We start from the raw sequence: 19399 nt of genomic DNA, 5'->3' as shown, positions 1-19399 counted from the left end.
CAGAGATACTTAACACTTCCTAGCTGTGTGACCTTGGGAAAGTCACTTAACTCCAATTGCCTCAGCAAAAGAAGAAGAAGAAGTACCATTTAAAGCAAAATTTGTATCCTGATGGGCTTATTGGTTAAATGAGAGACAACAGAAGCTCTCTCACAAAAATACTTTGAAAGTATTTGAACATTGAATGGTCATGCTGTCAATATATCAATAATGTCCCTAAAATCCTTGACAAATTGAATAGTGCATTGTTTTTGTTGATTTCCTTCAGTAGTGAACAATGCTTTTATAACCCAATTTGAGCTTTTCTTGGTGAAGATATTAGAGCGATTTGAACTTTCCTCCTTCAGCTCATTTTATAGATGAGGAATCTAAGGCAAAAAAAAAGATTAAGTGATTTGTCCAGAGTTATACAACTATTAAGTATTTGAGGTCACATTTGAATTCAGGATTATGAGTCTTCCTGACTCCAGATTTGCCACCACTCTCTCCACTGCACCCTCTAACTCTCTCTAAATGCAACAAGGGGTAAAAAAATTTTACCAAAAGAAATAAAATATAAAGATTTGTTACAATCCCAAAGTATCAAACTTTTAACTTGCTTTATATTATGTGCATACAATTCTGTTGTTCATCCTTCAAGATTCATATAAAAGAGATTTAAGAGATTTTCCAGTTTAGGGGTATGCCTTTTTGATTAGTTATTTAGGGTATTTGGATAGGGAATGTAACAAGACAGCCTTAAATCCTGATACAAATTTCACAATGTCAGTGTAAACCATTGTAGATTATAGAATGTGAAAGCTAGAAGGAGCTTTGTCAATTAACTATCCAAGTCCCTTATTTTATGTCTTTAGGAACTAAGACTTGCCTAGGGTCACATATATTATTAGAAACAAGTGAGAATTGAATCCAGATGTTTCTGATTCAAAGGCTAACATTTCTCCGTAAATTTCATCTATCGTATTATTGAGAGGGCATAAATTGTGAACATCTAAATAATTGTCAGTTTCCATTGATGGATGATGTCTCCCATGAACAGCTCAAAAGTTGCAAATAGAGTTTAGTGGTTAGGTTAGTTGGGTTAAAAAAGTGGTCATTAAATAAAGTCAGCTGGAATGCATTCCCACTCATACCCACCACAGTCAACTGCAGAGAAACCAACTGATTTCAGAAATTTTTGGGCAGCCTCATTCGTCTCCTCCACTTGGCCATAAAATATCGTATCATTCTTCTGCAGATATTCCATAAAATTATTCATTACCTGCTTTGCAAAACCTCTGCGTTGATATTCAGGTAGACTATAGCTCATTCTCATTTCACTAGTGTGTTCCAGTATAGTCCAAGAAATAGGATTGCCTTCTGAATCTAGCAGACAGTATCCCGGAAAGTTTTGGAGGCAACGTTTGACAAATCTCAAGCTCTTCTCATTCTGTCCAAATTTCCAGTTATTGTTTATAAGTTCAGCATGGAAAACACTCAACAGGGAAGGTCTGAAGTTATTATTTGTACTACAAAGGAAAACATTGCAAAAAATTAATTTAAAAATTAAAATTAAAAAAAAATACATTGCTTGATCTCTTGTTATTTCCCAAAGAGGTCTTACATCTTCCTCTTTGAGGTGTTTACTCCTCACATTCCCTAGGTTGGTACTCACCCTAAAAATCATAGATATGAATGGACTCACAGAATATTGAGGCAACATTTTAAAATAAAATATAGTAAAGAGATTATCATAACTTATCATCAGGATAATACACTATGACCAAGTGAGATCAATATCAGGAATGCTGGACTGATTCAATATTAAAAAATTGGCATAATTGACCATATAAGTAATAAAACTAACAGAAATCATATGATAATTTCAATAGATGCAGAAATACAGCACCCATTCCTATTAAAAACACTAGCAGAGCTTAGGAATGAATGATGAATTAATTAGGAATTAAATGATCAGCAGTGTCTATCTAAAACCATCAACAAATATATATATATATATATATATATATATATATATATATATATATATATATATATATATATATATTTATATATATATATATATTTTGTAATGGGGAGAAGCTAGAAGCATTTCCAGTAAGATCAGAGGTGAAAGAAGGATGCCCATTATCATCATTATTGTTAAATACTAGATCTTGTTGGCTTTCACAATAAGAGAAGAAAAAGAGATTAAAGGAATTAGAACAGGCAATGAGGAGATAAAATTATCACTCTTTGCAAATGATATGAGGATATAATTGGAGAATCCTAGAAAATCATTCAAAAATCTACTTGGAAAAATGAACAGCTTTATCAAAGTTGCAGGATATAAAATATCAGCTTTTATATATGTTATTAACAAAGCCACCCAGCAGCAAGAGATAGAAAAAAAATTCCATTTAAAATAACTGTAGATTAAATAAAATATTTGTGTGTCTACCTGCCAAGACAAACCCAGAAACTATATGAACACAATTCTAGAACACTTCTCATGCAAATAAAATCAGATCTAAATTAAGCAATTGGAAAAATATATGTTGCACATGGATAGGCAGAACTAATAAAAATGACCATTCTACCTAAATTGGTCTACTTGTTAACTGCTATACCAAATTGCCAAAACATAATTTTCATAGCGCTAGAAAAAATAATAAAATCTTAAAATATCAAGGGTATTAATGAAAAAAGCTAGCCTAGCAGTTCCAGACCTAAAATTCCATTATAAAGCAGCAAACATTAAAAATGTATAGTATTGGCTAAGAAATCAAGTGATAGATCAGTGGAATAGGTTAAAGACACATAACACAATAATCAATGACTACAGTAATCTAGTATTTGACAAACCCCAAACTCCAGCTCCTAGAAAACTAAAAAATAATGTCAGAAACTTCTCATAGACCTACACCTCACATTTCATATGAAAATAAGATCAAAATCGGTACATAATTTAGGTGTAAAGGGTGATAGTATAAGCAAATTAGGAGAGCAAGGGATAGTTTATTTATCATATTTTTGAAGAAGGGAGGAATTTATGGCCAAAGAAGAGCTAAAGAACATCATTAAAGGCAAAATGGACAACTTTGATAAAATTAAAAAGTTTTTGCAGAAACAAAATCAACACAACCAAAATTAGAAGGGAAACACAAAGCTGGGGGAAAATTTTTGCAGCTAGTGTTTCAGATAAAGTCCTCATAGCGTGTGTGCGTGTGTGTGTGTGTGTGTGTGTGTGTGTGTGTGTGAAATTTATAAGAATACAGGTCATTCCCCAATAAATTAATGGTCAAAGGATAAAATAGACAATTTTCTGATGAAGAAACTAAAATTTATTGTAGTCAGTTAGTTTGATTTCTTGTTATCAAGAAATAATTTGATTATTATTCATTAATAGTCATATAAAAATGCTCTAAATCTCTATTGATTAGAGAAATGCAGATTAAAAAAACTCTGAGATACCACTTCACACCTGTCAGATTGGCTAAGATGCCAGAAAAAGATAATGATAAATATTGGAAGAGATGTGGGAAAACTAGGACACTAATACATTGTTGATGGAATTGTGAACTGATCCAATCATTCTGAAGAGCAATCTGGAACTATGCTCAAAAGGCTATCAAACTGTGCATACACTTTGATCCAACAGTGCCACTACTGGGTCTGTATCCCAAAGAAATTATAAAGGAGGGAAAATGACCCACGTGCATAAAAATGTAGCTTCTCTTTATGTGGTGGCAAAAAAAAATTGGAAAATAAGTATATGCCCATCAATTGGGGAATGGCTGAATAAGTTATGATCCATGCAAGTAATGGAATATTATTGTTCTATTAAAGATAATGAACAATTTAATCTTCGAAAGGCCTGAAAAGATTTATATGAACTGATGCTGAGCAATATCACCAGGAAATACATCATACACAGTAATAGCAAGATTGTGAGATGATTGACTATGACAGACTAGGTTTTTCCCAGCAGTTCAGTGATCCAAGCAATCCCAATAAATTTTGGATAGGAAGCACCATTCACATCCAAATAGAGAACTATGGAGACTAAATGTAAATCAACACCTGCTATGTTCTCTTTTTTCTTTTTTTTTTCTATTTTATTTTTCTTTTGTAGTTTTTTCCTATTTTTCTCTCCCAACATGATTTACAAGGAAATATTTAGAAAATATGAATGTACATGTATAACTAAAAATAAATTAATGAATAAATTTGAATTTTATTTAAAAAAGAAAAAAAATCTTAATTTTCTATCAAATTTCTCTAGGCACGCACTTACAGATACAGCAGAGCAAAATATATTTACCTTTCTTCTTAAAACCATTAGTTTCCTTAACAATTAAGTTAAAGAATGACTTTCTATACAGAGCCTTTCCTGATTCACCTGTATTCTTCTCTTCTTGCATTTTTCCCATTGCCATCCAATCTCATCATATCTATTTTGTGTTTGTGTTATATACAATGCATGTATATGTACACACATGAAATGTATCTGTGTACTACCTCTCTACAGAGACCAATGGTATTGATTCATTTTGAGTTTATATATCTATATTTTATAACAAACTTTTCACATAGGAAAGCTAACTGAATGTTTGTTTATTCCTTAATGAATGTTTATTCCTTATTAATTGATGATTTCTTACCTTATGAACTTTAAATTTTCTGCACTGGCTACTTTAAGGGGCTTCATCAACTTGCTTGTATTAGAGGTAATGGATTTCAGAACATTGTCTGTTACGTAGAGAAACCTCTTGTTGTAATTCACCTGTATTGACTTGGAAGCCACAGCATCTCTGATCTTTTCATCTAAACCCTTTTGACAACCTAGAGAAAAGAGGATAATGTGAATATAGCTTAACTATCTTAGCAGAAAATCATAGCATCATTGATTTAAAGCTGGAATAGACTTTAGAGGCTATTTTACACTCATTTTACACAGGGAGAAATTGAGGCCCAGAAAAGCTAAGTGACTTGTTTAGGGTCCTAGATCTCTCATATTAGATGTGTTGCCTTGGTAAGCTACTTTACCTTTCAAAGCTTCAGTTTCCTTATCTCAAACTGGTTATGATGGCTTCACACCCTATCTCCCTGATTATTTTCTCATTTATATAATACACATTATTTGTGTGTTTCTTTCCATCATTGTAAATTTCTTCAGAGCACTCATCATGTTATATTCCCTTTGGTTATATCCAAATATAGTATGGTACCAGATAAAGAGTAAGCACAATGGGAGCATAAAACAGGGTATGGAGCACTGGACTTGGGGGTCCGAAAGATTTTGCCTCAAATCCTGTTTCTGAAGCTCATTCATTGTTTAGTCCTGGGCAAAGTTGCTTACTCTGAGCCTAAATTTTCTTCTTCACAATCCTAGAAGTGCCTTCCCCACTGGGTTGTTGTGAGGTTCAGAAGAAATCTCTAATTTTCAATATGGTACCTTGGATTGTGAGACTTTGTTTCCAGTTGATGACACTCTCAGATTCTAGGATCTCTGGCAACTTCTGGAGGTTCTTGGAGAAAATGTGGTAAGTGTTTGTGTAACGATCCCTGTCATCAATCATTTCCTGGAAGGAAGATCAAGATTTGGAAAGGCAAAAAGGTTTCAGAAAAGGGGAAAGGACCTATGTGATACAAAAGTATTTCTGGTATCTCTTTTTGTGGTGGCAAAGTTTTGGAAATCAAGAGAACATGCATGAATCGGAAAACTGCTAAACAAGTTGTGGTATATGATTGCAATGGAATATTATTGTGCCATAACAAATGAGGAACAGGATTTTCTCAGTAACAAACCTGCAAAGACACAGAAAAAAACCCTGGCAAACTGATTCAAAGTGAAGTGAGAAAAACCATGAGAACATTGTACGCTGAAATAGTAATATCATGCAGTGATCAAAAGTGAATGACAGTTATTCCCAGTGATAGAAAAATCCAAGACAATTTTAAAGAGTAATACAGATTGAAATATCCTTTTTTTCTTTTCCTTTACAATCTAAAATGGAAATATATTTTACATAATTTCCCATGTAAAACCTTTATCAAAGTGTTTGTCTTTCAGTGATGGGGTAGAGGAGATAGGGCAAGTGAAAATTTGGAATTTAAAATTATAAAGCATGAAGGTTAAATTTATTTTTATTTTTCGTGTAATTGGGAACAAATAGAATATAGAAATTCTAAAAAGATGGGGAGAAATAAAGATAGGTGCTACTAATATCATCATTTTACAGATGAAAAAACTGAAGTAGTGGTTAGAAACACATTTCTTATAAGTGATGGTAGCTGAATTGAATTTGTCTTTCTCATTCCATGTCTAGCTTTCTTTCCATTCTACTCACCTTTCCCATCTAGGTTCCCATGATACAAAACAGGGAAAGGTGGAAGAAGCCATTTATATCAAGATTGCTAAGCACCTCAGCTTTTTATATGTTCTTTATTATTCTCCACAAATAAGTTCTCTCCCCCAAGTGATCAAAGGTGAAAAAAATAAAGCTGCCATTAGCCATCATTTAGCATTGTGCCTCACGTGTATTTAGCACATAATAAATTCTTGATGACTGAAAAGTTTCTAGGAATGACCTCTCTTCATCATTAAGTTCTCTTTGTCCTCTAAGGTCAGTTATTCCCAATCAACCACTAGTCTTCAACTTGAAGCATTTCTAGCATGGAAATACTGCTTCCTTCCACTTTGTACTGAACATCAGGTTGCTGTACTTCTGATCTATCCCAGAATCCACAGAAGACATCACAATTTTTTCCCTAACTTTCAAGAGTATCTTGGGATTCAGAAAATCCAGTTAATGTAATTTGAGAGCTTTTGTGAACTTCTGGATTTAAAACGAAACTCTTTCTCTTTTCTATTCACAGCATTGTGGTAAGGGAAAAACAAAGGAAATTATTGGGATCAGAGCACTATTTCATAATTTACAGAGTGTGTCATCAGGAGTCACAGCTCCATTTTGCCTAAAGGTCACCTAAGTGACCTTTGGGGTCCCCATTTTCCACATCTCTAGAAAAAGAAAATATGCTTGTGGATTCTTGAAGGTCTTTTCTAGCTCTAAACTTTGTATTTTGATGAAAATAATTGTGTGATAGCTGTGAGTGGAAATTACATACTATATAATCTTAGAGTATCTTAGCATGATAGGAACATGGTAGGCATGGGAATTAGAAAGCCTTGAGTTCAATAATTCCTTTGGAAATATGCTAGCCATTTAACTCTGAGTAAGTTACAAATTTTAAGTTCCCCAAGAAGTTCTTTAAGAAAATACATTATGGAGAAGTTCCTAATTGGCATCCATGTCTGGATATTTTTCTAGTTCTATCAAAATTCCAAATTTAAATGAAGATAATAATATCAATAACAATGCATTATCTATAAGAAAAATGTAATTATTGATATGTACCAAATGTGGCTATAAAGCAATGTAATATCATTTTGGGAACTATCTTTTCCCAACAACTTACAGTAGAGAGTTGGGTATCTAAGGCAGAGTACCAACCCCAAGTTTATGGTAATTTGAAAACCCCAATCTTAAAAATTATATAATAGCAATCCAAATAATGGATTTTCTAGAATAGTTACAGGTATTTGAATTGACAATATTTGAAATGATAGTTACGTCAAATATGGTAACTGCTTCCAGCTAATTTACAAGATGACTGTGACTGATGCAAGGAATTCAGGGTACTGATTATTCACAGATCAAGACATTACAGTAACTTACAAAATCTCATGCCTTAGCATCATTTAGTTCATGCAATTAACTTAAAAAGAGAAATATTTAAGAAAACAGTATAGCATAAATAGTGCCAATAAGATATTCCCTCATAAACTTTACCACGCTTTCCCACAAATACAAACCATATGAGTTGGAGGACAGGAAAAACAACTCTGTACAATTAGTCAAGAGATATACATATGGGAAACACTCATGACCAAGACATTCCACATCTCTGGGATTTCAAACACCCTAACCTATTACCCTTGTCCAATTTTCTTCAAATCATGTTTTAATGCTACTTGGAAGATAGGGAGGGAGGAAGAGATGGAGGAAATGAGAGAGATTGAGAATATTCTTTCTCCCTCCCTTGTGCTGGATTGTAGAATGGATTTAAAGGACAAGACTAAGAGTCATTTTCTCACAAGAGATGGGTTATTTTTTTCTTTTTCATCAACTACCAAGGGTGTTTCCATTCTTCATAAGAGCTTCCCCCATCTTGACTAAATTCAGAGCTAGAAAATTGACTTTTTTAAAAGGACTAACTTGCTCCAATGCCCAAACTTCTTTCTTTTCTGTAGAATGTGTCTTGACTTATTTCAATTATATAAAAAATGGTGAAGAAACTCCCACCATGTGATGTAGGTGATTTGCTAGGCACCAATATTCAAGGGATGCAAAACCTTAAAGGAGCTCATATATTCATAATTGCTATCATCAGTCAATCAATATTTATTAAGCATCTGCTATGATTTACTGTGTTCCAGGTTCTATGTTAAGTCATAACAAAAAAAATCTATATTTAAGCATCCACCCAAGCAAAAGTTATCTGAATAGAATAAAAACATCACAAAACTATCCAATTAAAGTCTGAAAGTAAAGAAAAACAAAAATAATTTTTTTAATATATTTAGTTCTTGAGAATGAACAAAGTATTCTCTATATGTATCTGTATACTTTCATTCATATATACATACACAAGCATATATATATAATATATATGCATACATATGTACATATATCTTTCCTCCTCAGAGATAACTCTCTTGTCATAATTCAAACTGATACATTATGTTTTTATTTAATGTAATAACTATCCTTGACTCAAGATACTTTGTTGGTACTTATTGCTAAAACTCTCTCTTTCATATATGTATAATAGATATAATATAATGTAATATATATACAGAGAGATAAAGATAAAGATATATAAATATAACAAAAAATATAGTGATATAACTATGTGTACACATACATGTCTATACCTATAACTTGGTGTGTGTGTGTGTGTATGTGTGTGTGTGTGTGTGTATACACACATATATATGTATATGTGTGTGTGAAAGATCTTTGAGAACTAAGGACAACCAATAACCTGTGAATAGTAAGAGCCACCCCACTGGGCATCCAACTGGTCAGTTCCAGTTGGGCAATTCATCTCCTTCCTTCTTTCCTCTATCCCTCTCTTTTCCTTCCTTCCTTCCTTCCTTTCTTCCTTCCTTCCTTCCTTCCTTCCTTCCTTCCTTCCTTCCTTCCTTCCTTCCTTCCTTCCTTCCTTCCTTCCTTTCTTCTTCCTTCTTTCTTCCATCTCTCCCTCCTCTCACTCAGTTCCCATAGGTAATCATACCATTACCTGCAGATCCTCTGCCCAAAATAATGTGAATTTTTATTAATGAAACCTAGCAAGATTTCTTGGGATTTATAGGCTAGATTTCTTTTCATATATCATGGCTTACACCCAAATCATTGATTGGTCACTAATAGGTTCTAATCAAAACTTTACTTTGTCATTCTTTAGATTCTGGTGGTTCAAAGGGGAAGCAAAATAGCAATTATTCTCTTTTCACCAGGAACCCTGGCAGTATTCCCCTCAAGTTTATTTTATTTTATTTTGATTATTTAGCTCTCATTTTTATATAGTTATAATCACTGAAAGGCCTTTGCCTCAAAAAGACTGAGACCTGGCAAGGACCCTAGCTCAAAAACTCCAAGGTCTCCCACTGCATCCATTTCCATCTCCAGTTGTTCTCCTCCATATCTTGCTGCTGGACTCAGATGATTCCAGAGGAGAGAGTAAGCCTGTTGACTTTGCAGAGCCTTCCCTCACTTAAATCCAATTCACTTGAAAATCATGATATTTTCTTCCTAATTTCCTTTTCAGGAACAGGAAACAAAGAACAACAACATATTTCTCACTTCTTTGTTTTCTCTTCTTCTACTAGGATGTAGGCTACTTAGGTTTAGGAATTGCTTCTAGTTTTATACTTGGGTCCCCATAGGTAATATAGAATTTAACATATACTAAATTATATATTTATAATATATGTATATTATATTGATATATTAACATATAATATAAAGTATAATATGTAATTTATTATGCCAGAAATAAAAATATAATATATAATTAATTATATGTCAAACACTATGCTTCATATGAGACCCAAACATCTATATACATACATATATATATACACATACATATGCACCTACATATACATACATATATATGTGGGGGGAGTATATATGTGACATAGATATCCATCAAGATATTTATACTTTATATATGTGTATTATATATTTAATGTATATACATATCACATATCTCTGTGTATAAATATGCATATATAAATACTCCCATGTCACTATACATATATGTGCGTGTTTGTGTGTGTGTGTATGTGTGTGTGTATGTGTGTGTGTATAGGTGCATAATAATTTTTATTTCTACAGGAATCTATTGATACACACTCATAGCTATATCTATGTGCATGCATATATATTTATATACATACACACATATACACATATGTATGCAATTTTATACTGTGTATCAACATTATGTCAAGCACAAATGCAAAAGTAAAACTGATTTGTGTCTCTCAAGAGCTTACATTCTATTAAATGGAAAAAATACAAGAAAGGAAAGATTATAAAAACTTTAAGAAATGCTGAATCACAAATTAATTAAATCTATATTTCTGCCTCTTTTTCTCTTTCTATCTCTCTCTCCCTACATGTTTTATATGGTATAGATATATAGATTAAAAATCTATGCACACTGTGTACATACATATAAACACTGACAGAGATGGTAAAGAGAAAGAAAAACAAAGGGAGAGAGTGATATTGAAAAGTTGGTCTGTAGTTTAAAGAATAAAGAGACATTCAAAAAGAAGCTTAAAGTGAGACTTGGAATATTCTTCAAATCCACATAAAAAGTAATGGGATTTAGAATTGAAAGCAATCTTAGGGATAGGGAGCAGGTTGTTTTAAAAGAATTTTTTTCTCTTAGAAATGAGACCTAACATCTTTGCATAGTGAGTGTGGAATATTGTACATCCTTTCAGACATGGTTGATGTATTGGTTGGTTTTGCCAAACATTTTTTCTTAAATATAATGTTCAAGTTCTAAAATATAAAAAGAACTGTGTCAAATTTATAGGAATACAAGTCATTCCCCAATTGATAAATGATCAAAGGATATAAAGAGATAATTTTCAGATGACAAAATTAAAGCTATCTACAGTCATATGAAAAATGCTACAAATCACTATTAACTAGAAAAATTCAAATTAAAACAACTCTGAGGTACCACCTCACACTTCTCAGATTGACTAAAATGACAGGAAAAGATAATGATAAATGTTGGAGGGGATGTGGGAAAACTGGGACATTAATGCATTGTTGATAAGTTGTCAAATGATTCAACCATTCTGGGGAGCAAGTGGGAATTCTACCCAAAGGGCTATAAAACTGTGCATATCCTTTGATCCAATAGTACCACTACTGGATCTGAATGCCAAGGAAATCATAAAGGAGGGAAAAGGATCCACATGTACCAAAATGTTTGTAGCAGCTCTTTTTGTGGTTGCAAAGAATTGGAAAATGAGTAGATGCTCATCAGTTTGAAAATGGCTGAATAAACTGTTGGTATATTAAGATAATGGAATATTATTTTTCTATAAAAAGATGAAAGACCTAGAAAGATTTACAGGAACAGATGCTGAGCAAAACAAGCAGAATGAGGAATGCATTGTACATAAAAACAACAAGAATGTGTGATGATCAACTTGAAACACTTGATTCTTCTCAATGGTTCAGTGATTTGAGGCAATTCTAATAAACTCTGGATAAAAGACACCTTCTGAATTCAGAAGGAGAACTATGAATATTAAATGTAAATCAACACATGCAATGTTCACCTTCTTTTCTATTTTATTTTCTCTCATTTTCCCCTTTTATTCTGATTTTTCTGTCCCAACATAATTTAAAAAGAAATGTGTATTTTAAAATATAATATACGTATGTAAAAAAGCTAATATACATATATAAACAAAAAATTAAAAAATTAATAGTGGAATAAAAAGAAAAAATCTTATGTTCAATGCTTGGCTTGTTTGATATAGAGGAAGAATAGATATCTTCAAAAATGAATGATAGGAAAACCAAATATATCAATAAAAAGATAAAATTTTTAAGGACCTGGGAAGTTATAAAATCAGGGATGATAATTTGCAATAATTACCCAAATTTAGGTTGGCAGGAAAGAAAAGATAAGTATATTGCCCTTAAGGACCCTGGCAGGAATGAAAAACCAATGAAAACCAGTGATATAGTGTGAAATGTTGGCTAATTTAGGTGTATAAAATAAGAAAAGCCAGTGAAAGCTCATAACCAATCAAAATCCAAAGATGAACTTCTATAGTGATTTAATTGTTTTACAAATCTGGGACAACTCTATGGAATCTTGAGTGAAAGAAGGAAGGCTTCTTTCTGTAGTCTGAATTCTCTTAGTCTTAATGACTCGTTTCTAATATTTCAGTGTTCACTAGACCTACCTGTTTCTGGGGCCGGGTAATGACAGTGTGATAGTCTGGCCAAGAGTCTACCAGCACTTCCAGGTTGAAGGGGTTTCCACAGTTAATGTGAAAAATGGCGCCATATACCTAAAGCAGAAAATAAAAGCAGAATACTCTAGAAATAGAAGGCAGCAAGCTGAAGTGGAAATGGCTATGGGGATGAAGATGTCCCTCTCAGCATGAACTGTTCTAAGAATGTCATCCAGTAGTACAATTCTAAACTCCCACAGTGCTCTGTTTGTGTCCTAGAAAACGATTTTGTTCCTATTTCTCTTCCATTCCTCTCTACATTCCCATCTCACCCTTTCCCTTCTTATCCAGATTCTTTACTAAGGAAGTATAGGGAGAGAAGAATCATTTTATCTTGTAGATGTACCTGTCAAGCCCTCTTCTCCTCTTGGTGAGTTCCTGTCCAGAATCACCATTTCAGAAAGTGCTCAAGCAATCTTGAGGGTCAGTCCCTCTTCTCGTCTCTTCTAGCTCATGTTCATGTGAGTTCTTCTCCTACTATCTTTCTCTACCATCAATTAATATTAATTCTTATTAGAATGTAAACTCTTTGGGATTAAGGATATAATTTTTTCTTTTATATTTGAATTTCCAGTTCTGTTCCTCGCATATAGTGAATTCTTTAATAATCTCTTTCTCTCTATTTCTTTCTCTTTTTCTCTCATCTGTTGCTCTGTCTCTGTTTCTGTCTGTCTAGCTATCTGTCCATGTGACCATTTCTTCTTATCTTTCACTCTAGGATCTAGACTCTAAAAGAATAAGAGTAATGATTCTAGGACTGAATTCTGGGAGAGACAATTTGAATACACACTTTATAGATTAAGAAATGGAGGTTCAGAACAGTATAATAAACTTTCATTTGTTGTTTCTACTCTACAACCCCAAGGAATCACACCAGCACCTCATTTTCCCCTTTCTCTCCCATGACTCTTTCCCCACTTCACCTTTATTGCCTCCGGGATGTTTGGGATCAGGGATCTGTGCAGAGTTTGCAGCATCTTGGCTTCATGTAGTCGAATCATTGTATAGGAACCTCTCTCTGTATCTCACAAAAAAATCACAGAAGAAAAGAATTCAAGGGACCTATGACCAAGAAGGTGAAACAGAAAACAAAATCAACTTTGTGAAGAAAAAAAGGAGACATGGTTAGATTAACTACATTAAGAAAGAGTAGTCTTCCAGCATTCAGGTGGGGGCAAGAAGGCTCATGCAATGGAACTTCATCCTTATCAGACCTCATCTGCAATATTGTATTCATTTGAGAGCATCAGAATCTGAGAGAGTTGCTAAGCTGATGAGTGTCTGGAGGAGGGCTGCCAGTACGATGAAGAGCCCTGATTTCATGTCATCTGAGGATCACTTGAAGGAACTGGGACGTTTAAATTGGAGAAGAGAAAACAGTTAGAAGGGGGAAAGAAGTGAAGCTATCTTCAGGTGTTTGAAAGCTTTATCATGTGGAGGATGACTATGGTTTGTTCCATTTGGGTAAAGAGTAAAGGTTGGAAGTAACAAAGAGATGTATTTAGGCGTGATGTCAGAAAAAATGTCGAAGGTATTCCAACATAAAAATCAAAGGTCCTGTCCTTAGAGCTGATGAGCATTCCTGTTATGGGCCAGAATTTGAAACAAGGTACTAAGTGGAATTGAGGAGACAATGGTTAAATCTAGTTTAGCATTGATTTACTTCTACAACAAATAATGGTTTCCTAGTGATATAATGATTGGTTTATACTCAGTGTGGAGCATATAAGCTAGAAGCTCTCAGGGGCAAAGAAGACAAGTGTACTTGAAGCTCTCAGAGGCTGAAACAGATTCATTCCATTGTCCACCTTTGTGATGGCTGGAGGCTGAAGCACAAACCTTTAGATTCAGAGAGATTTAGAGAGCACAGAAGACAGGCGGGAGCTCAGGGTCTCAGAACCAAGGAGAGAGATTGGCCTCTAAGAAAATTAACCAAGCCCAAGTGAAAGAGATAGGACTTTGAAGGAGACAATAAAGGATTTGGACTTTAACACCTGGCTATACTTGTGATGATTACTGAACTGAAACGAAAGTTGCTCCCAAGACCTCCAGAGACCTCAAGAAAATCCAAAAGAGAACATTTCACTTTCCCTCTTTGGATGCCTTTCTACAGAATCTTGATGATCACTTGTCAGATGTATTAAAGTAAGAGAAAGGAAAAGCTTCACTTTATGACACATGGTTTTTTTCTTGGTTCAAGAAGTAAATGGAGCTACCTTCACATGTACTGTTTTCTTACCATTGTAATTTTCAAATGTGCCCCTAGTATTTGTCTGAAAAAGACTTTGCTTTTCCCAAAAGACTACATGTCTCTTCTCACTGTGCTGGCTGAGGGTGCTTCCCTTTAGTCTTTACCTTTACTTCCTGTTCCCTTTTTTTTTTTTTTTTTTTTGGTTGGTGGCTGAGGTCTTGCTAAGGTATCCTTATTTGACCAACCATACCTCACCAATAATTGACTCAGGTTAGCCCTACTCTGAAGTGAGGATCTGTGAGATCATTCTTTTCAAAAAATATTCTAATAAATATTTTTGTAATTGAATGGTTTCTTTTGCAATCCCCTGGGTATTTTTTTTAAAATTTTCTATATTTAAAAACAGATTCTGAAAAAGATTCCATAAATTTCAACAGATGTCTAAAGGGATGTTTGACACTAAAAGGATTCTGATCTAGAAGCAAATTGGCCCTCAGGCTACATGACTTTCCTTTTCTGATTTTTTTAGGAAGTCCATTACCATTGGCTAATAATAACTGTCATCATGACAACTTTAATTCAGTGAACAAGGGTACAGATCCAGGTTCCCCAATATTATAAACTGACTGCACTCTAATCATAATTCTTTGCATTGACAGCAGTCACCAATACCTCCTCGTTTATTCTTTTATATTTGTCTAGGGAAAGCAAGCTTTAAAACAAAACTGAAAATAGCAAATGAAGAGTTTGCAATAAACTAAGATTAAAACCCCAGTCATGTTATCAAAAAGGGAGAAAGGAAGAAAGGGGTTTTCCTCAGTTATTTATCCTGGATCAGAAAAAGATTACCAACGATTAATGATCTTAGAATTCTAATCATTATCCGGTTGCATCTCACTGGCAAATAAAAATATTAGAAGCTCTGGTGGATAGTGGGTATTTTCTTTCCATTTAACCATATTTAACCATATTTTCTCTCCCATTAGTCTCCTGATCATCTTCACATCTGATTACCATTTCTTCCCCTATGTCTCTCACAGAATTGGAAACTTGGGTCTCCAACTCTTAGTCCACAATAACTCAGTCTCTCCTTGCTGAAGATATTATAAATCTTGTGATTTATATCAACTAAATTACCAAACAGTTTTGTTCTAGGAAAAGAGATGTTTAATATAGTCTATAATGAACTTCTTATTCTTTTGATTCAGTAATGAACATGCTTGTGTTTTGTATGTTGAAGCATAAACACTTGAGTCAATAGGGAAATCTTCATCTCAAGAACATAAAAGAATATTAATAATGAAATGAATATAGCTTTTAATCATCAGCAGTACATTGCACATTAGGAGGCTTACTATTAAATCAAATGAAGTAGAATTTTGATACATCTTAAAACTCTTCAGATGTGGTGACTGCCATTCAGAAGCTGTCAAATCATTTGTGTCAGATCTGATATTTTGTTTACTGAGATGTCAACAACATTTTTTCATGGCTTTCTGATTGATAGAGTCTGAAGAACATATATAACAGTTTTTATGTACCTTGTATAGAACCCTATATGTTTGATCTTATATAAGATCATTGTGAGTAGGGTTTGTTTCAATCATTTTACCAATATTCTAGGGCTCAATATCATTCCTTATACAGAGTAAATGTTTAATAAATGGTCACTAATTGAGTCTTTGTAATGTTCTAGTCTGTCACTAGTGATGACAGTTTCCTTGAAATTATGTTCCTTTTTTGCCTATTATTGTGTCTCTGACCAAAGCCACTATTTGTTGGAATCCTAGTATTAACTCAACTTGAAACAAGGTGATAACTCAAGGGAAATGTTAGAATGCTAGTGTTAACTCAATGGAATTGATATAATGCTTGTGTCCACACCTTTAGAGAGCTCATCTAATCAAGAAGTATTTAAGTACTCATTGGAGTTCACAAGTATGGGAGAGTCACAAAGTTAACTTTGTAACTTTGTGAATTCACACCTCCCTTAATCCCTGCCTCCCAGAAGGAGGAGTCAACCTTTGGGAGATCATATATATAGAAGCTCTTAGAGCTTCAAGTTAGTTATTTCGGAACATTGCCAGGGGTTGGAGAGGAGCACTCTGGGAGATTGAGAGCCAGAAGCACTCTGGGAGATACAGAAACCCACAAGCCCACTCTCGGAGGCGAAGTCAGATTCATTCCATCTTCCACCTTTGTTCTGGCTGTAGGCTGAAGAAAGCAGAGACAAAGGACAAGCTGCAAGAGCTCTTGGAACCAAGCAGAGAGATAGGCCTCCAAGAAAAACTAACTGAGCTATTTTGGAGGAAGCAATAAAAGATCTGAACTTTTAACATCTGGCTGCATTTGGGGTGATTATTGATCTGAACTGATATGAGGGTTATCTCCCCAAAAACCTGCTCCCAGAGAGAACCATTATATTTTAAAGAAGAAAAACTCCATATTTCTAGCTGTGCTCTTTTCTTTCAATGTTTAAATATTCACATACCTAAGTAAAGATAACTAGTTTTACTGAACCATATGGTGTACTGGAAAAACACTGCAATTGATGGTAAACTTGTATAAGGTGCTATTGGCTAACAACTGTCTTTTTGGTAGCTTTTGACTTCATAGATCACAGCTGATCTGAAATGTAGACTACGAAACTGCAGTCTTCCAGACGCAAAAATGACATTCTCTGAGAAGAAAGAGTGCACTGGATCACTGACTTAACCACTAGCCTGATACTACAATGGAAACTAAACCGGTTCTATTAATCAGTAAGAGACCAACCTGAGTACTATTCTGCATAAAGGGAGTTTATTTTAGAGAATAAAAAAGTGAATAATTTTTTTTTTAAAGACAGGAAAAGTAAAAAAAAAAACTAATAAAGAATATAAAATTAGTATTCACCCAGTTTTTCTCCTATTAATTTCCACTCGTCTAAATCCAATTCTTTTTCCATAGAGAACCAAAGACATATGTGCTTTACAATTTCTAAAAGTTCAGTGATCTGCTCCAAAATTATAATCAAACTTTGGCTTTCCATAAGCTCAACAATGCTTTCTAAACATTTTCCTTGAACAGAAACAGAAGGCTGTTTTCTAAACATCTGCCCCAACTTAGCTGAAATTCTACTTTAACCCTTTTAACAAAATTTCTTTGTTGTACTCACAGAGTTGAGGAGACTTTTGCACTGGATCAAGATCACAGGCTTTTTCACTGGATCAGGATTGGAGCTTTTCCACTGGAATCAGGACTTTGCTCCACGTTGGGTGCCAAAATGTGGAGTTTTTCTTCTTTAAAATATAATGGTTCTCTCTGGGAGCATGTTTTTTGGGGAGGTAGCCCTAGTATCAGTTCAGATCAATAATCACTCCAAATGCAGCCAGGTGTTAAAAGTTCAGATCTTTTATTGCTTCCTCCAAAATAGCCCAGTTTGTTGTTCTTAGAGGCCTATTTCTCTGCTTGATTCCAAGAGCTCTTACAGTTGTCCTTTGCCTCTGCTTTCTTCAGCCTCCAGCCAGCACAATGGTGGAAGATGGAATGGATCTGATTTCTTTAGCTCAACTTCGAATATCTCCAGCCAGCACCAAGGTGAAAGTTGGAATGAATCTTACTTTGCCTCCGAGAGTGGGCTTGTGGGCTTCTGTACCTCCCAGAGTGCTCCTCTCCAACCTCTGGCAGTGAAGCTCTAAGAGCTTCTATATATATGATCTCCAAAAGGTTGACTCCTCCTTCTGGAGGCAGGAATTAAGGGAGGTGTGAATTCACAAAGTTACAAAGTTAACTTTGTGAATTTCCCATACTTGTGAACTCCAATGAGTACTTAAATACTTCTTGATTAGATGAGCTCTCTAAAGGTGTGGACACAAGCATTGTATCAATTCCATTGAGTTAATACAAGGATTCTAATATCTCCCTAGAGTTATCACCTTATTTCAAGTTGAGTTAACACTAGGATTCCAACATCCATTCAAGAATTTTGAAGCTTAGTCTTCAATACTTTGGCACACTCTCAACCTCCAATAGAACTTGGTTATTGTCACCTGCTATGAAACTTCTAAATTAAAAGAAATCCTTCTCTTTTTTGTACATAAAATGTGGGAATTCTAGTATCATTACCCAATCATTTAGACTTGCTCTCTTCCCAGTAGCTTATTATACAATTTAACTTGATTCTGTGACAGCTGGAGAACTGCCTCCAGACAGTGGCTGCCAGAACCCCGTTAGCAGAAAAGACTTATGAATAAATTTTGATTGCCTGCTTAATAGTTTAGTGTTCCCATGAAGTTGGGACCCCATCTTGCTTAAAAAAAAAAAAAAGCTCAACATTTTCCAAATCAGAGAGTTACTAAATATGGAGTGGCCTTGCTGGGTAAAGAAAACATTTCCCTCAACTACTATGTATACAGTTCATAGTTCTTTCTCAAAGCTCTCTGATTTACAAGTCTCTGGGAAATCCTTAGATGCTTATGCCTCAATAGACAGGGCTGAAAAACCTCATGATAAATTTTCTGACAACTCTTTCCAAAGTCCTTTTTAAATTTAATTTATTATTAAATATTATTTATTATTAAATTATTTTATAATAGATATTATTATAATATATATTATTT

At 34.1% G+C, this 19399-nt stretch overlaps 1 protein-coding gene across 1 annotated transcript; it reads right to left on the bottom strand.

Annotated features, from left to right (window-relative positions):
• Positions 1-1096: 1096 nt before the first annotated feature.
• LOC127541633 (glycine N-acyltransferase-like protein 2) lies at positions 1097-13608 on the bottom strand. Its single transcript, XM_051966852.1, has 5 exons — positions 13531-13608; positions 12557-12664; positions 5438-5564; positions 4644-4824; positions 1097-1508 (listed from the first exon to the last, which is right to left on the bottom strand). The coding sequence occupies exons 1-5, from the start codon at positions 13606-13608 to the stop codon at positions 1097-1099; spliced, it is 906 nt and encodes a 301-aa protein (XP_051822812.1).
• Between the last annotated feature and the right edge of the window lie 5791 nt (positions 13609-19399).

Source organism: Antechinus flavipes, chromosome 6 (assembly GCF_016432865.1).
Source record: "Antechinus flavipes isolate AdamAnt ecotype Samford, QLD, Australia chromosome 6, AdamAnt_v2, whole genome shotgun sequence".
NCBI classification, from domain to species: Eukaryota; Metazoa; Chordata; class Mammalia; order Dasyuromorphia; family Dasyuridae; genus Antechinus; species Antechinus flavipes.
The sequence above is the reverse complement of the archived record's forward strand: the minus strand, read 5'-3'. Positions and strand labels throughout refer to the sequence as shown.